This window comes from Agelaius phoeniceus, chromosome 2 (genome assembly GCF_051311805.1).
Source record: "Agelaius phoeniceus isolate bAgePho1 chromosome 2, bAgePho1.hap1, whole genome shotgun sequence".
NCBI lineage: Eukaryota > Metazoa > Chordata > Aves > Passeriformes > Icteridae > Agelaius > Agelaius phoeniceus.
Window position 1 is genome coordinate 50,708,022 of NC_135266.1, and position 21,179 is coordinate 50,729,200.

Below are 21,179 nucleotides of genomic sequence, written 5' to 3' on the forward strand. Positions count from 1 at the left end.
AAGTGATCTGTTGAGATGGAATAAAAAAAAAAAGGTTTGAATTCCTCCCCTTTATTTTAAATCTTCCGAATGCATAATTTTTGATTTATTTTACTGAAGAACATGAAGTAGCATGTGACCAGAAAAAATTCAGTAAATTTCTTTCTCTAGTGTATGCACACTAGAATTGGCAAAATGTAAAAGGCTTTATTTTGTCAACTACTGATCACGCAGCCAACATGTGCACTTAGTCATTGAGCAGGACAAACAAACTGACTGGATGCTATACAAATATGTGGTGCAAGTAGAGGTTTTATCTACTATGGTTTAAGTCAGATCTACAATCTACAGAGATAATACATCCACCTAAATTAGCCATGCCCACAGGTGAACCAAGGAAATGGACGATCTAATTTCTAGTTTGTCTCAGTTATTTGAGATCTCGCACTATATTGTCATTGGTGAAAACTGGACATGTGAAAATTTTTGCCATCTGCTCTTTCCTGTTTCCACAGAATTTCTATGAAAATCACTCCTCCTTGGACTTCAAGTATGCCAGATTTAAAATTAAGACACAGGAGAACAGCTATTTTAGTACAACATAATAAGGCATCTTTTGCTTTAAAGAAAGTTGCATGCCTTCTAAGGCAAGCTGCTCACTAGAATGTCTTAGGCTGCAATGCAAGATGCGGCTGGCAGCGTGTATTCTTCTGCCACCTGTTAAAATCAGGTGGGGCAGTTTTCTTTATCTCTTCCACAACCCCTCCTCCCTCTGGGAAATATCTTCTCTTAATGGGCCATTGAGTCTCACTGATAAAATTACATCACCCCATTGTGAGATGCTCCACCCAGGGGGAGGAGCCAAGCATTCCCACCTGGATATAATCTGAGATTTGGAACAACAGAGACAGCTTTTTCCCACTGGATTCCCAGAGGAAGACCAGGTCCCTCAACACCACCACTGGACCTTCAGAGTTAAACTACACCCTTGTACAGGATCACTGCTTCAACAGAACCACATCTGTCACTGCAGGAGGATTGCAGCCACCATTGAATGGGACTGCTACCAACACCCTGACCCACAGGGTGTCAGGTCATATTCTGATTTTGTCAGTGTTGTTTTGTATTAATTAATTTTTTTTCCTAATAAAGAACAGTTATTCCTGCTCCCATATCTTTGCCTGAGAGCCCCTTAATTTCAAAATTATAATAATTCAGAGGGAGGGGGTTTACATTATCCATTTTAAGAGAGGCTCCTGCCTTCCTTAGCAGATACCTGTCTTTTCAAACCAAGACACTGAAGAAATTACAGGATGTTTTTCTTGCATTGTTATTAATTACAGACAAATTTAACTGACTTGCATTTTGCAGAGGGATCCTCATTCTATTGGCAAGTAAGTGTCAACAATGAAGATATCAGAAGATTAGTATGCATCAGTTAATGGCCAATTCTTAAACATCTGAATACAATATATACATCCCACTAAACATATACTTTCTTATTAAAAGTAGAAACTATTTTATTAGCACATTCACACTCATTAAAATTTAATTACATAAGTAATGAAAAAAAAAGCATCTAGCTCTACAATATTATTGAATATTAATTAATGCCTCACAGATAACACATCACAGATAACTTTAGAAGCATCTAGCAAGATAAGACTGGAAGGCAAAGGGTCCAAAGCAAAATAAAGGCAAGGACAGAAACATGGCACTAAACACAGCAGGAAAAAAATATCTGTAGGAAAAGAAGCTGAGAAAACTGAACTTGTACAAATATTTTCTGAAAGTTCAACTTTGCTGAACTGATTTTAGAGCAGCTCTGAGTTTTGTGGGTTTGGGTTTCTTTAAGGTTTGTTTGTTTGGTTTTGTTGTTGTTTTTAGCATCCCAGGTAGCTCTCTAACAAGATTTCTCTTGCACTGGTGTTCTAATGACATTTACAACTGCTGTTCCTTAAAATACTAAGGGATTAGCACTACTTCCAGTCCTGGAAACCTGTTCCAGTAAGTATCAAGCCAATTACAGATATGTGGATGAGACCTGTTGAGTGGACATTTTACACCTCTGACTCAGTCTAACAACGAAACCAGGCAAGTCTCATCATTGCCAAGCCTACAATATATAAGCACGAGGAAGCTTCTTACAGAAAGTGCTCCAAAACAAGCTGAGTGTAAAGTTCTGTGATAGAAATAGGTAGTTTCAGGATTTATGAAATCAATACTAAAGGGCAGGGGATGGAGGACAGAAATCCAAACCCAAACAACAGCAGTGGGTAGAGGGGTAACAGAGTGCTTTGATCCCAGCCACAGCCACAGCACCTTGAAGAAGCTGAAGAGAAAGCCCAGAGATATCCTGGGCATTATAACCAAAACCAGTATAATCAATCAATAACAGCATGATCCTTTCAGTATCACAAAAAGAAGTGTGTGGGACAACACAAAGAACATATGGATCTGGAAAGATTATGTCCCAAAGGTGCTTTTACTTCCCATGACAAACAACAGGTATTTTAAAAAATTAAATTATTTACTACAAAATACTTTTGGTACTTCAAAAAAAATAAAAATAAAAATTCAGAGGCCAGGAAGGACAGAGTCCAGCTGATGTTAACCTGAAAGGTTGTTATATAGGTAAGCCAATACTCACTCGCACAACAGGACTCCATTTTCTAGAGCTGCTCGAAAGTCTTCAGTTCCAAAGCATTGCCTGGTAACTGCCTATAAGAATAAGAGTTGAGAGTTAATTGGACACACAGACAAAATCAGCACTAGAAAAGAAAATCTTAGTAGTAGTTAAAAACAAACAAACAAACCCTGATTTAACACTTAGTTCATTCTATTATTTTCTTGCATTAATTCCAAAGAAGCAAGTATTTAAAAGCCAGTTCTTTATGCCTCAAAAGAAGTCAGATCCAACATCTTAAAATCGTTTCCTCTAGTGTAAGTAAATCTTCAGCTAAATTCCGTGGGAATACTTATTATTTTCTGAAGCAATACTAGTCACATTGAAAAGCATGAAAGAAATTTCAAACAGAAATGCAAAAGAGAAAGACTTTTATCTCCTACTTCATGTTACAGCGTGTATACCCATGATATCTAGCACAAAGTATTTTAATAGTAGGGGTTTTTTGTGCCACTTGGACCTAAGGCAGTGTGACTAAAGAACCATTCCAAGTCTGCATTACCACGTGCACATCAATTCCCATTCCTTGGCAAGTGGCAGGACTATGCTAATGGGACTTGTTTGTATACTCAGATTAGAAAAGCAGTGAGCAAGAACAATGTCTTATAAAGGACTTAAGACACCCAAAACCAAAAGAATTGACTATAAGTTTTCAGCAAAGTAGTTTTCAAAAAATACCCCAAAACCCCAAAAAACAAAGCATTTGCTCAAACCTATACTCACACTCACTTGGAGCCACTACTAGATCCCCCCTGTGCCTACATTCCCTGCAGGGACCAAATTTGGCAGATTTCTTCCAAACACCCAGATTAATAACCCACATGCAAGTCCAAAAAGGACTTTTATACAATTCTGCCATCAGTCCATAAGAGAGGTTTTAGGCCAGCTGGGAACAGAAATCAAATACTAGGAATTGTATTTATTTGAGCTTAGATGTCACCATGTTCAGCCACCAGCTAATTATGAGCCAGCCTCAATCCTGTGCAGGAGTTCAGGTACACAGTTCAAAGTGCTGTGGAACTGCATGCATCCAGAGCAAAGCTACTGGTTATCACAGTAAGTAAGGAAATTAATACTGAAAAGAATGAGCTTTGCTTGGTAAAAAGAGCAAAGGACAGGATGAAGCTGTTTTAGGATCTGTAAAATTATTACATCATCACCCTATTGGGTTTTTTTAATTCCAAGAGGGATGCACACTAAGACCAGAAATCCTACAAATTAAGTAATTAGTTTTAACATAGGTTTTCTTTTCATTCAAATGCTAAAAGTTCAATCTTCCTATTGAGAAGAAAATTAGATATTAGAAAAATCTTCTTTTGCGTTTAAGGTTTTTTCCTAAAATGTAACAGATAGTGACAGAAAATGAATGATGGCATGGCAACTCAAGATAAGAAAAAATTCAAAATTCAAGGAAAGAAAGGATGATAATGATTCCCCTAGGAGAATTGCACTTTATACAATATTCATATAACAACAGTCTGTTCCTACAGAAAACTAGAAGATGCATCTTAGAAATATAATTGTCAATAATCACTTAAAAACACAGAATCTGAGAACTACCCTTATCTCATATATGGCAGGATATTTTGTTTCCAAACCTGTATATTTAGTGATAATGATTTTGAGGAAACTAGCCAATGTAACATAACAGCATGGAAACTTTAAGAATAAATATTTATGTTCCCTAGGTTATAGGGAATATGAGGAATAGGAATACCTAGTTTAAAATTATGCCCTTCATTCTGCAAGTTAGAAATTTGACATTTGCATGCCATACATTAGAAGTGTACTGTAATAAGGGTCGTAGGTCTGGAGTCTAGCTTTACAGCTATATTTCAAACTCCAATCAATTCTTAAGAATCCTAAAGTTTTTCTTATTGTGGAGTTGTCACTGACATCTACAGGACTACACCATCAAAATGTTTGTGTTACAGAGAGTTTACTGTAAAGTCATGCACTCAATAGATGACAAGGTGTTCCCTTCAACAAGAGTTGAACCCATCCCAAGCCTGCAATGTCTTCTAAACTCACAATCAACCTTCACAGTGAAATCCCTCCTTTTCTTTTTTTTTTTTTAAATAAGGGGTCCTAGAATTGAGTATGTAGTTAAGGCCCAATCTCCTCAAAAATCATTCAGAGGAAGACAAGAAACATGTGCCACTGAAGCCAAATTACACTTCAGAGTAGCCCCTCCAGAACACAAGAATGCCACACTGCAATGCATAATCCTGTTTCCTTGAACAGCAAGAGTCCAATTTGAGTACAAGGCTGTAAGTGCCTCTATTAGACTTGCAGACTTCTTAAAACTACATTAGAAGACATTACACTGGAAGCATTTTGACTAAGCCATTTGTGCAGCTGCTGCAGCAATCAACACTGATCTGCTACACAGGATGGAACTGTCAGACTGATCTTGTGACCCACTGATTTTGACAACTACGTGGCTTGTTGATATTAAAATAAAAGTGTTGGTTCTGCCAAGTTAGGTTTCATTAATATTGACTTTCAAAGTATAACTAATAATTAAGTAATTAGGAGGTATTCTCAAAGAACAATTTAACACTGGTGCATGAAACCAAAACATTTTCCAAGTTGCACAACAACTTGAATTTGTTGATGTCACAAAAGTAAGTGCTTCATTTTAAAATCTGTTTTTGAACAGAGACAGAGGACTTTTCTCATTATGGACTTTCATCTGGCTTACACCCAGTGCAGAGCTTCAAGCTCAGTTGTAACTATGATAGCCTGCCCAGGAAACAGGTATCATTAAAAAAATGCAAAGACACAGACTGCCTCAGAGTTCCCTGGATGAACCTAGGTAAGACAAAGTGAATTCCACCCTAAGATATTACATCTTCAAACTATGTCTATGTCTTTGGTTTCTGAGTCATTGTTTGTTCATGAAAACTGCTTATACTAGGTGTGGTACTCTTATGTAATAGGCATAATTGATTTTGAACAATTTTTCAACCACTTAGCCATGTGAGCCACCAAATAATAAAGAAAATACCTTACAAGAGTGATTTCTATCCATCTTTGAACAACATCCCTTTCCAAATTATAGGTCTCTTTTCTCTCCTCCATTCAGTTGAATATATTCTGCTTCGATCACTGTTTTTTTTGATAGAATGAGAGCAATGACATAATTAAAGACTATATAATAAAATCAAATTTATTTGCTGCTATAAAACAGTTTAATGTTGTTTTTCAAAGACAGCGTCCCCTAATACTTAGGTAATTTGCAATTGCCAGATCCAACCAATTATCTTGAAAGAGTATGCATATCAAGTCTTTATTTAAATTTAGACATTTTAAAAATGCTTACACACAGAGGGCTAGTTTATGTTCAGGTTTGCTGTGATTCCTGTAGCAGGAGACAAATCAAGAATAACCAAAGATAACCATTCTGAGCGTGGCATGACATCAAGCTCATCATGAACTGAACAAAAAGCACATAGCACAGAATATGCTGATTATATGTCCAAGTACCAAAATAATCATTGAGTACATTTCTTTGGCTTGCTATACTGGAGGCCAAATATAGCTGATCATAAGGCAGGGCTCCTTTACCTTACAATCTGTCCCAAGTTAAAGGATTCTTTCAGTGTTAATATTAGAAAAAATTACTGAGAGAGCTCAAATCAAGTTGTTTCTATGCTTTACACAGGTTTGAATGGCTCTAGCAGAAAGGCAGCTCTACCACAGGCCAGTCGATGTTTACCACCACACAAAACTCAAAGCAAAGGGACTGGTAGGTTTCCCAATTTAACTTTGCTGTGATGGAAACAGCCAAACTAGACTCTGCCCAACCAATGCAAGAATCCTACCACATACCCAGGCATGCTGGCTGACCAGTTCTCCATCACAACAGTGTTAGCTGCCCAGAGCCAAGGAGGCAGGGCTGCACCACGCCCAGCCTGCAATCTCAGCGATGCCTTGGCACAGGTACTCACCATCCAGCCTGCTCTCTCCACCTCCTTCAGAGCTCCTCTGCCACCCTGCCTTTACACTACAGCACTTCAAACCATGCAAGACCCTATGCCTCACTTGAGAGAAATGCTACTTGCATCAGCTCCCTGATGCAAGGATGTAGGCTAGGGATGGAAGAAAGATGCAAGATACTGAACCACAGATGGTAGCAACTGCCTGAAGGAAGGCTTAGATCAGGATCTCATGAGGCAAACAATTACTCAGAGGGCAATAAATCAGATCAACGCTGATTTATCAATTTCAGGTCCCCAGCATGGTCTGCAGCAAGAAAACACAAATTTTGCATGCTGAAGAGAAGACTGGCTGTCTTCTGCAGGGAACTGGGACAGTGATGCAACAGTGATGCAATGGTGCCATCCCCAGTACAGAATTTTGGCTACACCTGCCAGGTCCTGTCACAATGCCTGCCTGAGCATATCAGCCCATATACATATGAATGTCTGAATTCCTACCTTTCCAATGGCCTTTCTTCTCCCTCTCCATTACCACAAATCTGGATCAGACTACATGGCAAATGGCTCTGTCTTTAAATAACCCCAGCATTGCATTTCTCCATTTACAGGACTCCTTTGGCTATAACTGCCTTCATGCAGTGCAGAATAGTACTGCTCCTGCAAGATGCATAAGGAGATACATCGGCTACACCCCAGCCAACAAGCAAGCATGCAGGCAACTCCCAGTGTGCTGGCATCTGTACAGCATGACCAGGTCTGGAAGTAGATTCACAACATGTTTTCAAGTAGTATTTTGAGTCTACTGCATTTTATATCCAATTGTCAAAACATGGTATATCTCAGCTTGACAGATTTTTCTTGTCCATCATGAAAGAAGAGCAACATCAAAAAAAAAAAAAAAAAAACAAAAAGGCAGTAACTATTTATTCCCTCTCCTACATTCAGAGGCACTACCCAAAGTCCTACCTCCCCTTTTCATGGCTATTTGCAGTTCCATTTAAATGCCATGCAGTACATGAGCTTGTGTTTCAACAGCTTATGTGGTAGCTACCAGAAAATGCTGTCATTATGCTTTGAAGTAAATAGCTTGTGCTGCCTGGCATTTACAGTCTTCCCCTCCCAAAATTTTTAATCTCCTCCCTCTTAAAAAAAAAAAATAACAAACCATAACATCGCCTCAATTTTCTCCTGTAGTAATTTTCTTTATCCAAATCCCTCCCAAAGGGCATAGGGTGGTAGGAACCATATTTAGAGGGTTGCTGTACACAGTCTTGAACAGAAGTTGAAAAATCAGCCATTTGGGTAGAAAACTTTTGACGTTGCAATTATCAGCCCAACCATAGCGATGACTGGATTTCTCAAGGTCAAGTAGTAGAAAACAGCAGCTCATTTTTGAGGTCAGCAGGATCTGTTTCCCTGAATTTTGAGCCCCAAGAAAATGTACAGAAAGAATGGGCATTCACAGCTCCCATCCACGGGAAAATACTACTGGCATTTCACTTCTGGCAGCAGCAGGGATGCCAGGCCCAAAGCAGGCAAGGTCACTGTGGAAAAAATGCTGCTATTGTGGGAAAAATGCTGCTATCTTCCCTCCTGATCAACAATTTAATTCACCGTCCAACAAACTCCTGAGGGGTCAGTCAACAAGTGCTCAAGAAGCTCTCCCAGTCAGCTCTCCAGCAATGAAAGGATGACACTGCCCAACCTAACCTGCACAAGAGTCAAGAGCAAGACTTAGGTTTCTACAAAAAAAGCTCTTAAACTTAAATCCCCACACCTCACAGCTAAAATCCATGACAGGCATGCTGCCACTGAGGAAAAGAACTGGGATGGCTGGACTAAGAAAAATATCCACAAATAAATGTGTTGTATAATCTAACTGAACAGCAAAAGTAAGAAGAGGGAAGGAGATGAGTATTTTTGCCATTGATCACTTATGCTGAGCCCTGTGATTGTTCCTCTTTATTTTTCAGTTGGAATAATTCACTGTCTCTGATTCAATGCAAGGCTGTACTCCCCTGTTTAACCCCATACCCCAAATCCCTAGGCATCATTACATTTCAAAGAATGTAGATATTTTTCAGTCTTCAGTCCAAACTGCCTTTGATAGCAAACCAGAACAGATATTTATAAAAGGAAATGGTTCATTATTGAAAAGAAAAAGTCTTAACTGTTATTTTCTATCATCAACATAATGATGGGGTCCTATTGTGGTATGCCTTCTGGACAAACATACCAAGACTCCTGAAATAACACACAGCTACATTCTTACAAAAGATGAAGAAAAACAGTAAAGGGTGAGCAAGAAGGGAAAGCATTACTGGTGTAGTAGGTGTGAAAAGCACAGATCTCTGCTCATCAGATGCTTATACTCTGCTCATTTGAGCTTTTCTGTCAAACCACATGTAGAAACACAATCTGAAGGATGAAAGGAAAATTTTCCTTCCAATGGTTCACAGAACGCCTGGCTTGGGGAAACAATGCTGCAGAGAGAGCAGGGATAAACATTTGGGATCCATCAACTCAGTCAAGCTTTTCCCCCACAAACAAGACCATCCATCCCATAAAGGAAAACAAGATGAATAAGCCTGCTGTTGTTTATCCTGATGACTGTACTGACAGGTGTCAAGCTGGGAAAACCATCAAACATTACTTTGTGTGACAAGAAAGTGTTACTGTATGTGCAGGTATGGGCAGCATCAACTAGATGGAGGTAGGTGTTCCAGTAACACAAAGCTTGCCAATGCAAAGTGAAATCTGAATGACTAGACATCTCTGAAAAAAAGAAATCATTGACATTTTATTTTTAATTACATAGCTACAGCTGATTTCTTGGGAAACTATTAATTCTGCAAACACCATTTGAATGCACACGATCTCTAAAGCTGCCACCTTGAGTGATGCATGCTGATTTCAACTTTAATCACATATTCAGTTTCGCATATTTACAGTTAAATAAAAGTGGGCATTTATTCACCTTCCCAAGGCAACAGAATACTAACATTAGTATTTAAAAATTTTCCTGTCGAGCTCCCTACTAATTTAGTAGTTTGTGGTAAAATAATGGTGGTATTGGGCCCCTAAACCATAAATGTTCCTTATTAAACAGAGAAAAGGATAAAGCATTCATGAAGAAAAAGACATTTAAACATTCTGTTCACCCCTGAAATAAGCACAAAGCAAGCACTGAATTCCATAAGTATGTAAAAACCTGCTTTATTGAAAGTTGTCTTTTTCAATTAATTCACAGTAAAACAGTGGTGTACTAGACTTCAGTGCTTCTTTCTGACAGAGAAAATAAGTTAAACATACCCTGAGAACAAGAATTATGAAGGAATGGTTTCCAGAAAAGTCATCAACTGAGATAACAGAAGAAATTACAAGCAGAAATTGCAGTTTTACTACTTAGATATCTGTTAATGACTATGTTTTATAATATATGTGCTCTCATGCTAGACAGATTTTGAACTTGCCCATTGTAAAAGTCAGTCTCTCCATACACCATTTCTTATTCTTTTTTCTGAAACATCTACATATTCAGCACTGCACTGGTTCTTATCTGACCTCAAGTTGTTAATACCTTTCCAAGCTGGGGGATAAGCAATCAACAGACAAATCCGTTCATAGCTGTTGCAGTGGATAAATGAATACATGCATAGCTACCTCCTGTGCAGTGTCCACCAGGGCCTTAAAGAAAGCTTGTCCTGGACAGAGTATCAGTATGTTCTCAATATCTCCCTCCAGATGCACATGGTTCTTTAAGATGCACAAGGCTTTGTATGGCTGGCTGAGCAGTCCAGTCACAGGAGAAAGCCATGATCTTCCTGCTATCCTGAAACTGCACCAGAGCCTCTATTCCCACTTTCTTCCTCATGCCTGTGTGAAGGGTCTGCATTTATGAAGCATCCTGCAATCATCCAGGCTATTTGTGCTTCAGTATAGTACTAAATATGTATTAAAGAAACCCAACCCCATCACCATGTAACTCCCTCACACACATCCCACCACCTCTCCCCCTCCCCAGAAAAAAGCATATGAACTGAAACAGGGGGCCAAGCATCAGAGAAGGGCTGGAGCCCACAGCATGCTGGAGATAAAAAAGGACAACATTCAGATTTTATGCAGATTCTTGAGAGGCTTGGCATACCCAAAGATCCAGTGATTCAGTGCCCTGGCAGCCAGACAGTATGTGACCAATGGGATAGGGAGTCACTTGCCTTCATGAAGAACTTCGAGTTCAGACAGCAGCAGTCAAAAATTCTGCCCCAAAAGCCTCTATGCAAATTTTTTGTCTAATTTCTTTTGCTAAAAGGCATATGACAACTGCAGCAGTTTTCTTTCACAGGAACAAGAAAAAAAACTCTTTAAAAGCTTCAATGCAAATAGAGGCATTACTTGCAATATTAACAGATAAAACGTTATGATAATAAAAATCATATTTGTCTAAGGCAAACATAAAAAAGGACTAAAGCCAGTAACAGCTTAGACTTTTTTGCTGTAGATGTAATAAAATAACATTTGTCTAACATTTTAATGTATTATTTTATATTTAGTATTTTAAATTATGTCTTCATTTCACTGTAATTGAATTTCTAAATATTTGGTATTGCTCATTTAGAACAAAAGATAAATGCAAACTGTAAAATGCCTTTGGATGTTTGTCTTTTCTAAGTTCAGTTTTACTACTATTGTAATTCCTGGTTGGAGTCTATGCTGCAAATTTCAACACACGCTCTCAATCCACTGGCATCTATTTTTACAGGAAGGACCTTAAAGAAAACAATATCTTCGCTTATGCCGATTAAGAAAAACATGGTGCTACCTGCAAGCAGGTCCCTGTTTTATTTATATTTGGGATTATTTATATAAATGGCAGAGACATATAGAGATACCAGATGAAAGGGCCAAGAGCAGAGCATGCTTCTGCCCTAGATTACAGCTATCTCTTATAAATTTACTGCTTTGATCCTGGGTGTGTTCAATACTCTGATTTTTCATATATTTTAAATACATCTCCATGCTTCTTCAGAGACCAGCACTGGTGCCATGAGCGAACCAGGGAGCTAACCACAAGGTCTTGAAATGACATTCAGCAGAAGGAAAAAAGGCATTAGATAAAAGAACATGCACACAGAGGGGAAATCCTTTAGATACAATTGTTTTCCCATGTTTAGCAAGGTTATTCATGCATGAAAGTAGTTTCTTGCTATTACTAGAGATTTGTCAAGCCTTTCAAATTTTTCAGCCTTTACTGTAAGCAGTACTTTGAGCAGCATACATACTGAGATGTGCATTGAGTCCACTTCAGCCCAAAGCATTCTCTCCCAACACTCCTCCTCTCTCTCACACTACACCCATTTGCTTGCACATGGGGTTCAGGGAACCAACAGCCTTCTCAGCATCTTCCCTCCTGCCCCCACATGCCCTGACTTTTAAATCTCTCTCTACTACCCACACTGGTTTCCAAGCCATTTCACCAGGCTCTCTTAGCTCATTAACAAGGAAACAGATGGACAGTGAAAAAAGAAATTGTGCGGAAACGAACATTTAACAGGGTCAAAGACACCGTAAAGGCAATTAGTGGCATGTCCAGACCCTGGAAAAGTAGCCACAACATCACTTCCCAGTAAACTATGGTACTTGGCATTAACTGCAGATCTTAAACAATGCAGCTTGGAAATTTCAATATTATCTAGCAGCAGTTAAGTAGAAATAAACAATCAGGTGGAAGTCACTGAAATTAATGCTGACTTCAGGTGGAGAAATACTATGCTCTTCTCTGGAATTTGAATAACTCGGAGGGAAAGGTTCTCTTAAAAGAACTCCACTGATCTGACCTGTCTAAATAACAATAAAAGCAAGATTTCAAAGCTGCTGTTTGGTAGCTGGGGGCTTTCTTAACTACATTTGCATTTTATAATACGATAGTAGGTAAGCAGTGAGAGAAACTACATAGAATAGTGACACCAAAAAGAAATTATTTCAGGGTTTTTCTAGCTGTTTTGTGGAAACTTTTAAGACATGAAGTTGAAAGGAATACAAACACATACAACTAACTATATCGGGCTATTTGGAAAGCACTGTGCATGGACCAAGTTACTACACTGGGTACAAGGCTTTCAAATGCTCCCCTTCCCACGGCTCGTGGGGACGATGCCCTCCAGGAGTGAGCTCCTGTATCCCAGCAGAGGCCATTGCTGCTGCTGCACAGCACCATCTAATGGGAGACATCCCGTACGACACATGACCACAGGCTCTGCGCTCCTGTGCAGCCCTTCTCCTTGGCAGGACATGAAAGAAATCGCCTCTGGCACAGAAATTAAATAATTGCAGTCAGAGCAGGAAGAATGGCTGTGGAGGAAATTGAAGTCCAAGGGAGCCACAAAAGGATGGCGTGCATTTGAAAAGATGACAGGAGAACAACTAGATGAGGCAGAGTATCAGTCTGGGCAAAGCAATAAAGAAGTTTAGGCTCAGCAAGTTTTCTGACCAACACTTGTCACCTTCATTAGGTGTTTGCAGAGTTCCAAAATACGAATGCTGCCCTTTCAGAGCATTTAAATAAAAGGGAATACTTGGTGAACAAGTAGCAAGCTAGTCAGGCGTTTTTGTACTTTGAGAACTCTGAAATGAATATGTTCTTGGGCTTGAACACACAGATCTCAGCTTTTAAGAGGGTCCTGTTGTAGCTACACTTCCTTCAAGACCCTTCCATCATCTCACAGCAGGCACAGTGCCACCCTGAACAGTAACCACACATTACTCATAATTATAGATATATTTCCCTACCCCCTTAAAAAAAAAAAATCAAACTCCTTCACTGTTTGAGATATATTTGCCTTTACAAAAAAATCAAAGGTCATTCCCAGCAGAAATCAGGGATCAGGCTACTAAAAACCTCAAAATCAGGACTTCACCCTATTTAACAATTTACCATGACTTGAAAAGGTCCCTCTTTAAGCACCACATTGTCCTGTCACATGTCCTTCCTATCCGAACACTTTGGTGAAGTTGATGGAGTATTTATGAAACCAAGCATTAATAGCCAGCTCTGAATCTCCAGGGATCTCTGATGCATGGATTGCAAAACCACAGACAGCAGATGCCCTATCAGCTGCCAGTCACACACAGCCCCACACAGGGATAACTGCTGCACTACAATTAAAGAATTAAGGTGAAGAGCACAGAGGTCCAGAAGGGAAGCACTGCTGCTCTCCCCAACTCTTTTAACACTTCCTCCTTCCCATCCCCCTTTCTTCTTCAACACCATCACTCATCACTCCACTTCTGATCCAGGGTGAGCATTGCACATGACCCAGGTGTTACTCAACCACCTCCAGCATGACACTTCCTCCAGCCATTTCACTGCTCCTCTGCAAAAGCAGCATTATTTATTTCATTATATGAGGAGCCCAACTGGTTTGACAGAGTGCTTGCCTCCTTGCCTGGGTGTGCAGAGGAACCCAAGATAAGATTGACTATCACAGCAGCTACCCAGAGTTGCTATGTACACTGCCCAGAGGTAGGATTTAATTACTAGTCAAAAGCAGGCTATCTCCCCCGATTACATAAGAAAATTATAATTTGCTTGTATTTATTATGACATCCTTGCAGAAATGTTCCCGACTCTTTGTAAACAATTCCATATTCTGCAAGGGAGAGACAAAAATTTACATCACAGTCTCCATATTCAACCCATTAAGCATTTAAAATGTGAATCCTTCATATCCACCTTATTATATCATTAGAAATTCCATGTTGATGAATTTTTTTTTGTTCTTATTCAGAGGAAAACACATTGGCAGTGTACTAAACAATTTATCTGCATATGGCAAATATATCCTTTCTCGAAGACACACTCTGACCTAAAATCCTGTGTAGAAAAAACAGTGTTCAATAAGCAGTGGGCTGGTTCACGTACATTCACATAATCTCCCCTAATGATACATCCACAGTGATTAAAAAAGCTCCACAAAACACACACAAAAAAGCTCTGACACAGAAGCAGGCAAATTGCACTAGAAAACGTATCCAGAGCTATAAAAACAGTCTTCAAAGACTACTATCTTCTACATATTTAGTATGTTTGTGCCTTGAATCTTCTTTTTAGATTATGAACAGATGCATGTTCTTTGGGCATTTTTTGTCTTTAACTTAACTTTATTTTGTCTTTAAAAATAACAAGGCATTAAATGGGGAAATGCCATCAGTAATCCATACATTTTTTCATAGACAGAATTATCTATGCCCTGGAAGACAGAGATTTTCTTCTACCATAGGCAAGATGCCTCAAGCATTTCGGGTTTGAGCCACAATGGTTTCTGTGACCAGCTGTCTTCCAGGGCATGCAGACTCCAGGAATGTCTGAAACTTTGCCTAGCAACAGACAAAGCACAGTCTGCCCCCAGTTTAAACGTTTTACTCCATACATGTTGCATGAAGTTGTGCCAATTTCTGCTGCTTGATCTAGTAAGTGCTTGGGATTTCTACATGAAAATTTTTGCCATTTTATTTGAAGCTCACAAAGATGTTTCTCCTACCATTAAAAAAAAAAAAAAAACAACCAAAAACTGGGAAGTGGTTTTAACATTAGGTCCACTGTTTTATCAAAGCAGAATGGTGTCTCTGTGGATTTTTTAATTCAAAATTTCCGAGAGAAAGGAATGATACTTCGTAGCACTGATGCTATTTCCAATGCAAGATTTAATTCTGGTTTTGGGGCATCACAAAACCATGCCTTTTATTGGTCATACATACTCAGATCATTTGTTAGAACAAGAAGTTGGATATAATTTCAACTTGAAGCATCCAAACATGACTTGCACAACATTTAAAGACTAACAAAGGAGTTATCCCACTGAGTTAAACTAGTTGTCCATCCCACCCAGCATCCTCAGCCTGACAGTGACACGTAGCAGGTATGTCAGCGTGTTTGCAGGGTGGGGAGGGAGGACACCAGTACTTTCATATTTAGAGCAGAGGTGTTCTAGCCTTCTCTATAATTAAATAGTAAAAAACACAGATAGGGAGAGCAACACATCTTTTCATAAACACTCCTCTTGCATCAGAAATCATTACAGAAAGGAGAAATGTCACCCACCACTTCCTCCTGTGCCTACATACCAAGCTTTTTAAAATACTTGGTTGCTTAAAGATGTCTTTGTTTGCACTATACAGCTATGGAGATGTGCATCCAGAAGAACTTGAACACAAGTCTAACTTGTGATAAGTCCAAGGTGATAAATGTATGCAATGCCTTTTTAACTAAGGCAGGTACCCATGAATATCCCACTAAAAACTCATGCATCTTATGCAGGACAGTGTTCTCCAAGCCTGGTGCCTCCCATTGAGAGCCTGTGTTGATAGCAAGTGGGAATTCATACACCAGCTGGGAGTCACTGCAAAACTGATCTCATATCTCTTGACATATTCTGACCTCTGCTGTTATAAAGTGGAATTTATTTTGACAATAATTTTTTTCTTTAAAACACTTCCTTCAGCTGAATAAGAACTTTCAATATCTCCAATTATCAAGGGAGAAGAAATGATGGAAAAATCACATTTATTTTACACCATGAAACATAAACAAGGTTTCCACACTTTTTCCCTCCCCCTCATGTTTCTACCATCCTGTCATCTATTGTAAACTGCATCATTTGACTATTACATAAATACACATACTTTGGTGTTATTTTGGGATCTAGACACTCTGTATGTTCCCAATCATCTCTCTGAGAATGAATTGTTTTAGGCTTTTGTGACAGATAAAAAATACCCAGCACATACCAAAACAGAGACTACCACTAGTCTGAAATTATTCATACTAATTTTAGACAGCACTTTTTTTTTCCAGTGCCAGTTGCACTTTCACCACCAAAATACTCTACAGTAGCCTAGCAAGCTCTAAATTATGTACACGTCTAGGACTCTGCACTGAATTTTGACAGTATTTCTTTCCTGTATATAGGAAAGAAATCATATTCTAAATATGCCATACATTAACATCAGGAAAAAATGTGAATGTGAATGAAGGATGGTATATTGGTTGGCAAACTTTTGAAAGCAGCAAAACATCATTTTTTAAGTTAAAGGCACACTTTGAGGGGAAAAGAAGAAAGAGAGGGTGTCCATCATGAATTTCTGCTTCCAAACTTCTCTTTCCCTTTGGATAAGAAGTCTCCTCTCAAACATTATCTTGAATTTGAACATTTGAACCTGTACTGTACTTATCACAAATGCTCAAAGAACATTTCCTCTCCTTTTCCTATCGTAACACCTGTCACACTTCAAATAAAATTGCATGTGCAGCTTATATGATTTCCACCAGACTTGCTGATTCCCCATGGCTCGAGAGATGATAAAGTACTTGATCAAATATTTATAAGCAGTATGAATTCCAGTCAGAATACCCTTTTGATTAAGGAACAGAAAGACAGCAACACAATGCAAAAGGAGTGTTTCAGCACTAAATGCTAATTTTATCTTTACTAACTAGGGAACAGACCCTAATCTAAAACCAGCTAGTTCACCTTTATGCCAAGAACCTACCTCTCCTAGTTCTAAACATAAGAAACAGTTATTTTCAGATCTTTTCAGTATATATTCACTATTAACTGTGTTCTTTCTAAGCAATACTAAAATTAATGGATTTTTTCATTGTTTTGCATGCAACAACTTTTTTTTCACCTTTGTGCATAGTTTTTTTGGTTTGTTTTTTTTTTTTTAATCTTTGAATACTTTGCTTCTACTGAGAGAAACATATAGAAATTTGCCTTCACACCTTTGCTGGAGTAAACTCAGGAAATGCAACTGCATAATGCAGATAAACCACTGACTCTTATAGGATCCTCAACTACAGCTACAAAACAAACAGCCATTAAAGCCCAGCATAGCACCTTATCCCACCATACAGATGTCCAAAGACAGCCTGTTAGCTTACACACACTCTCTATTTCAGTAAACATCCCCACACATTCTGTTTTGCCCCAGTTAAAACCACCATCTGCTGGAAACCAAACCAGTGTGGACCCCCCCAAAATGTTACTGCACCTCCAGTAACTGATACCTAGACTGCTAGCAAGGGTGGTAAACAATGAGTTATACATACTTCCAACAAGTGTCTTGTAGGATTTAACATTACAGCTGACTTTCAAAAATATGGAACTACTTCAGATAAGACATGTTAAAACACCTCAGCTTCCCACCTAAAAATTTCATTAATAAATATAAGAGTTTGGACTATATAAGAAGGAAGCCTTAGTTGTGTTCTCTTTGTAGAGAGACCACCCAGCAGCATACTGCAAGTGGTCTCAAGGCTTTATTAATTTGATTGAACATCTGTCAGATTCTGTAATACCCTTGAAAAGAAAAAAATAAAGTACTATGGTTAGTTTAATTTTGTATTCTGTCAAAAAAATAGGATGAGAAATTGAATAGCCTAAGCCAAAGTATAGCATGATTAATCAGGAAGTTTGAGAAACCAATTCACAAAAATAGAAGTGAATAAAATTCATACAGCTACCAAAAATAAGAGTCAGGCAAGTTTAGGTTAAAAAGTAACTAAAGACAACATACACAGAAGAAATTCTATGGTCCTACTAGAGGAAACAGAAAAGACAGAGCAGGCGTGAGGAAAGTAAATAAACAGATAATGAAAAGATGGTTATGATGTTCAGTTAAAGAGCTGGCAGATGCTTCAGAGAAGCATAGGACTGGGAAAACAACCACTGAGAGTGTAAGTGTTGAGATGGCAAAGCCTGGAAGGATTTGCATAATTAAAGTTCTTGTCTGTTCTAGAGCACGCTCTAAGCCATTAACAATTATCTTCAACTCAAAGGGCTGGAAAGGTCTCACTGACTCAAAAAAAAATTAAAAATAAAGATCCCCTTTTGAGGTGTGATGACATGAGAAAGAAAACAGAAAAAAGATTAGAAAAACATTTAGACTATTCTCCCCAACTTTAGCTTCTAGAAGGGTATTAAATATTGCTGACACACCACCAACACAAAGACATAACTTTTGAAAGGGAGGAACACTTTGGTCTGAAAAGACACTTTTTTCCCTGCCTTGGCAAATAAACTGGTTTGACACAAGAAAAGCAGCAAGTGCACTATAGATTAACTGAAGTGATGCAACTGTAAAAAACCCTTGTTATTTTATTTAAAGGCAGACTGTGAAAATGCAATCTAGGTAAGGAGATTAAAAGGCCATGACATGAAAGTTGGAAGACCACACATGTCAAGAGCAGGTTCCTATTGTGTTAACTGGGATAAGGTACTAAACTGGACCCAACAAAAGCTATTTTAAATAACTCTAGCATGTTCTTAACAGAATTAGGTGATGGACAACCACCATATTATTTAGCAACTCAGCCTCAGACCTTGCATGAAACAAAAATTCCATGTTCAACTCCTAAGTTGGAGCATTGGTGCAAAAGTTCAGCAAGAAAACTTCAGGGTTGGCTATAAAATCTTGCTCTTAAAACAGGGCAACCAAACATATGAATAGGATATTCCTGTACATCTCTTACAACTTTTACAACTTTTTTTTTTCAACAGACAATGTCAGTTTTCCTTCAGTCATCCTCATACTCTTTTATGCAATGGCTCTGCTTTAAATGGTTATTCACCAGTCTGTATTGGTGCAGTAGGTGTCCTGCTCTTAGTTTGGATCATGCTATTTCATGTATTGTGCTTCAAGAAAAGACACTTAGGAGTATGAGGACTAGTTATTGCAAAGAAGAGATGAGATACATAGTCCAAATGTATCAAAGTAAAATTTGCACTAATGGACTTACTTCACAGCAAAGAGGACTGTCAGGCATTAGGGAGGAAAAATTAACCAGGAAAGTTAAGTACCAGTTTTTATGAGGTTAAAATATATGGAGATAGATAGATAGATATAGGAATGGTCCAAGTATAAGAATATTCAATTTTACAAAAGAGTAGTCATGAACTACATGACCCCTCAGCTTCTCTGAGGGATATATATGCAATTTCTACATAAAAGAACTTATTACTCACTGGGTCTCATCATCTAAATATCAAACCTAGTAAAAATTCTTAGTTAAGCAAGATGTATCTCCATGATTTAAGGCACAAGAGAGAACAAAGTGAGTTTCAGGGAGAGTTTTGGTGGTGTTTTGGAAATCAGGTGCTTTGCAGCAGCTGCTCAAAACACACAATAACCTAGATGTGTAAAAAAAATCTACAAAGAAATCAGTTTATTTTAGGACATATACTCTACGTGTCAAAGCAGAAATTTGAACCTGTAATGCCTACTATGACATGGCATTGTTAAAGCAACAGAAAAGAAAGATGGTATATGCAAGGTGGAGGGGACTGACATAAGTACTACCCCCACAAGTATCTTTAATTATTCAGATCAGGATAATTGCCAGCTCTGAGGGGACAACATTTAAGTGGCACTTACACTACCAGGTTCTGTAACTCTAATGTTGTGGTAAAAGATGCACAGAGAGATAGGATTTACTAGAATTTGAAGGCTACATCCAATTTATGCTCTCTAATGAACACTTCAATCAATACTTTCGTATGGTCTGTTAATTCTTATCACTTGCTGGGGGTAGGGAGGAAGAAACTGGTTGGTCTTTATGTGCAAGGTTACTAGTGTTACATGGCTTGGAGGTGGCCCACCTGTGCTTCTCTAGTGACCCTGGAGATGCCTGCAGAGATGGGAGAGTGCAGGGTGGTGGTGCTGAGGATGCCTATGCACCACTGGCACTTTCTACACTTCCACAGACACTATATTATAGTCAGGTAACAAATGAAAAAATCTGGTTTCCCTTTCCTTGATGTCTTGAGCTAGTAAAAATGACTGACCTACAAGCTCTGAAGGACAAGGGCTCCTGCAATGACAGTGATGTGGGAATAAGGCGGGTACCTGTGGAGAGAATAGTTACAACCACAGCAGAGTTTCCTTTGAAGAACCTCCAGAAACCACATTAGAAAAATAACTTTTTTGGGGGGGGAGGAAATATTCAAAGTAAAAGCAGGTCTGGACTTCATTACATAGCTTTTGGTCATAGGTACATGAATCCACCTGCTCAAGGTATTACTTAAGATACATATTAAAAAAAAAAAAAATTAAAAAAAATCAAGTTTTTGCTACCTCAAGGAAGAACACGCAAACCTCAACATAGCCTTGCTGCCAGGGTGCAAACAGAAGCACAGGACAAAAGTAGAGAACCGTATAAGATATGCTGTTCATGTTTGCATATGAGCAACGGGGGGTGGGAAGATGAGAAGAGCCACTTTAATTTCTGCCCTATTCCCTCCAGCCCACACCAGCAGAGTACCCAGCACAGCCCTCACATAACCCTGCCTCAGGTCTGCAACAGGGACATGACATTTGCTGCACCTTGGTCTCCTGCCTTCATCTATAGCCATACATGCTGGAAAAGTTGCGAGCCTGGATAACTCCAGTTCCATTGCTGCTTCCAGCGATCCTGTGCAACATCACTGCTGAATTCAGGGAAAGTACACAGAAACCTGGCAAACTGAAATAGCCCCAAGGCTGGTGAATAAATATTCCATGGTAATGACACTTGG

The 21,179-nt window shown here is 38.7% G+C and overlaps 1 protein-coding gene across 11 annotated transcripts in view; it reads right to left on the reverse strand.

Moving 5' to 3' along the window:
- The window catches only part of LMO7 (LIM domain 7), a 132,033-nt gene that overhangs the window by 94,341 nt on the left and 16,513 nt on the right, over positions 1 to 21,179 (reverse strand). For all 11 annotated transcript variants that reach the window (XM_054654511.2, XM_077173597.1, XM_077173595.1 and 8 more), the window contains exon 2: positions 2,630 to 2,700. In XM_054654511.2, coding sequence (XP_054510486.2) covers positions 2,630 to 2,700 — 71 coding nt within the window. The remainder of the gene's footprint in view (positions 1 to 2,629; positions 2,701 to 21,179) is intronic.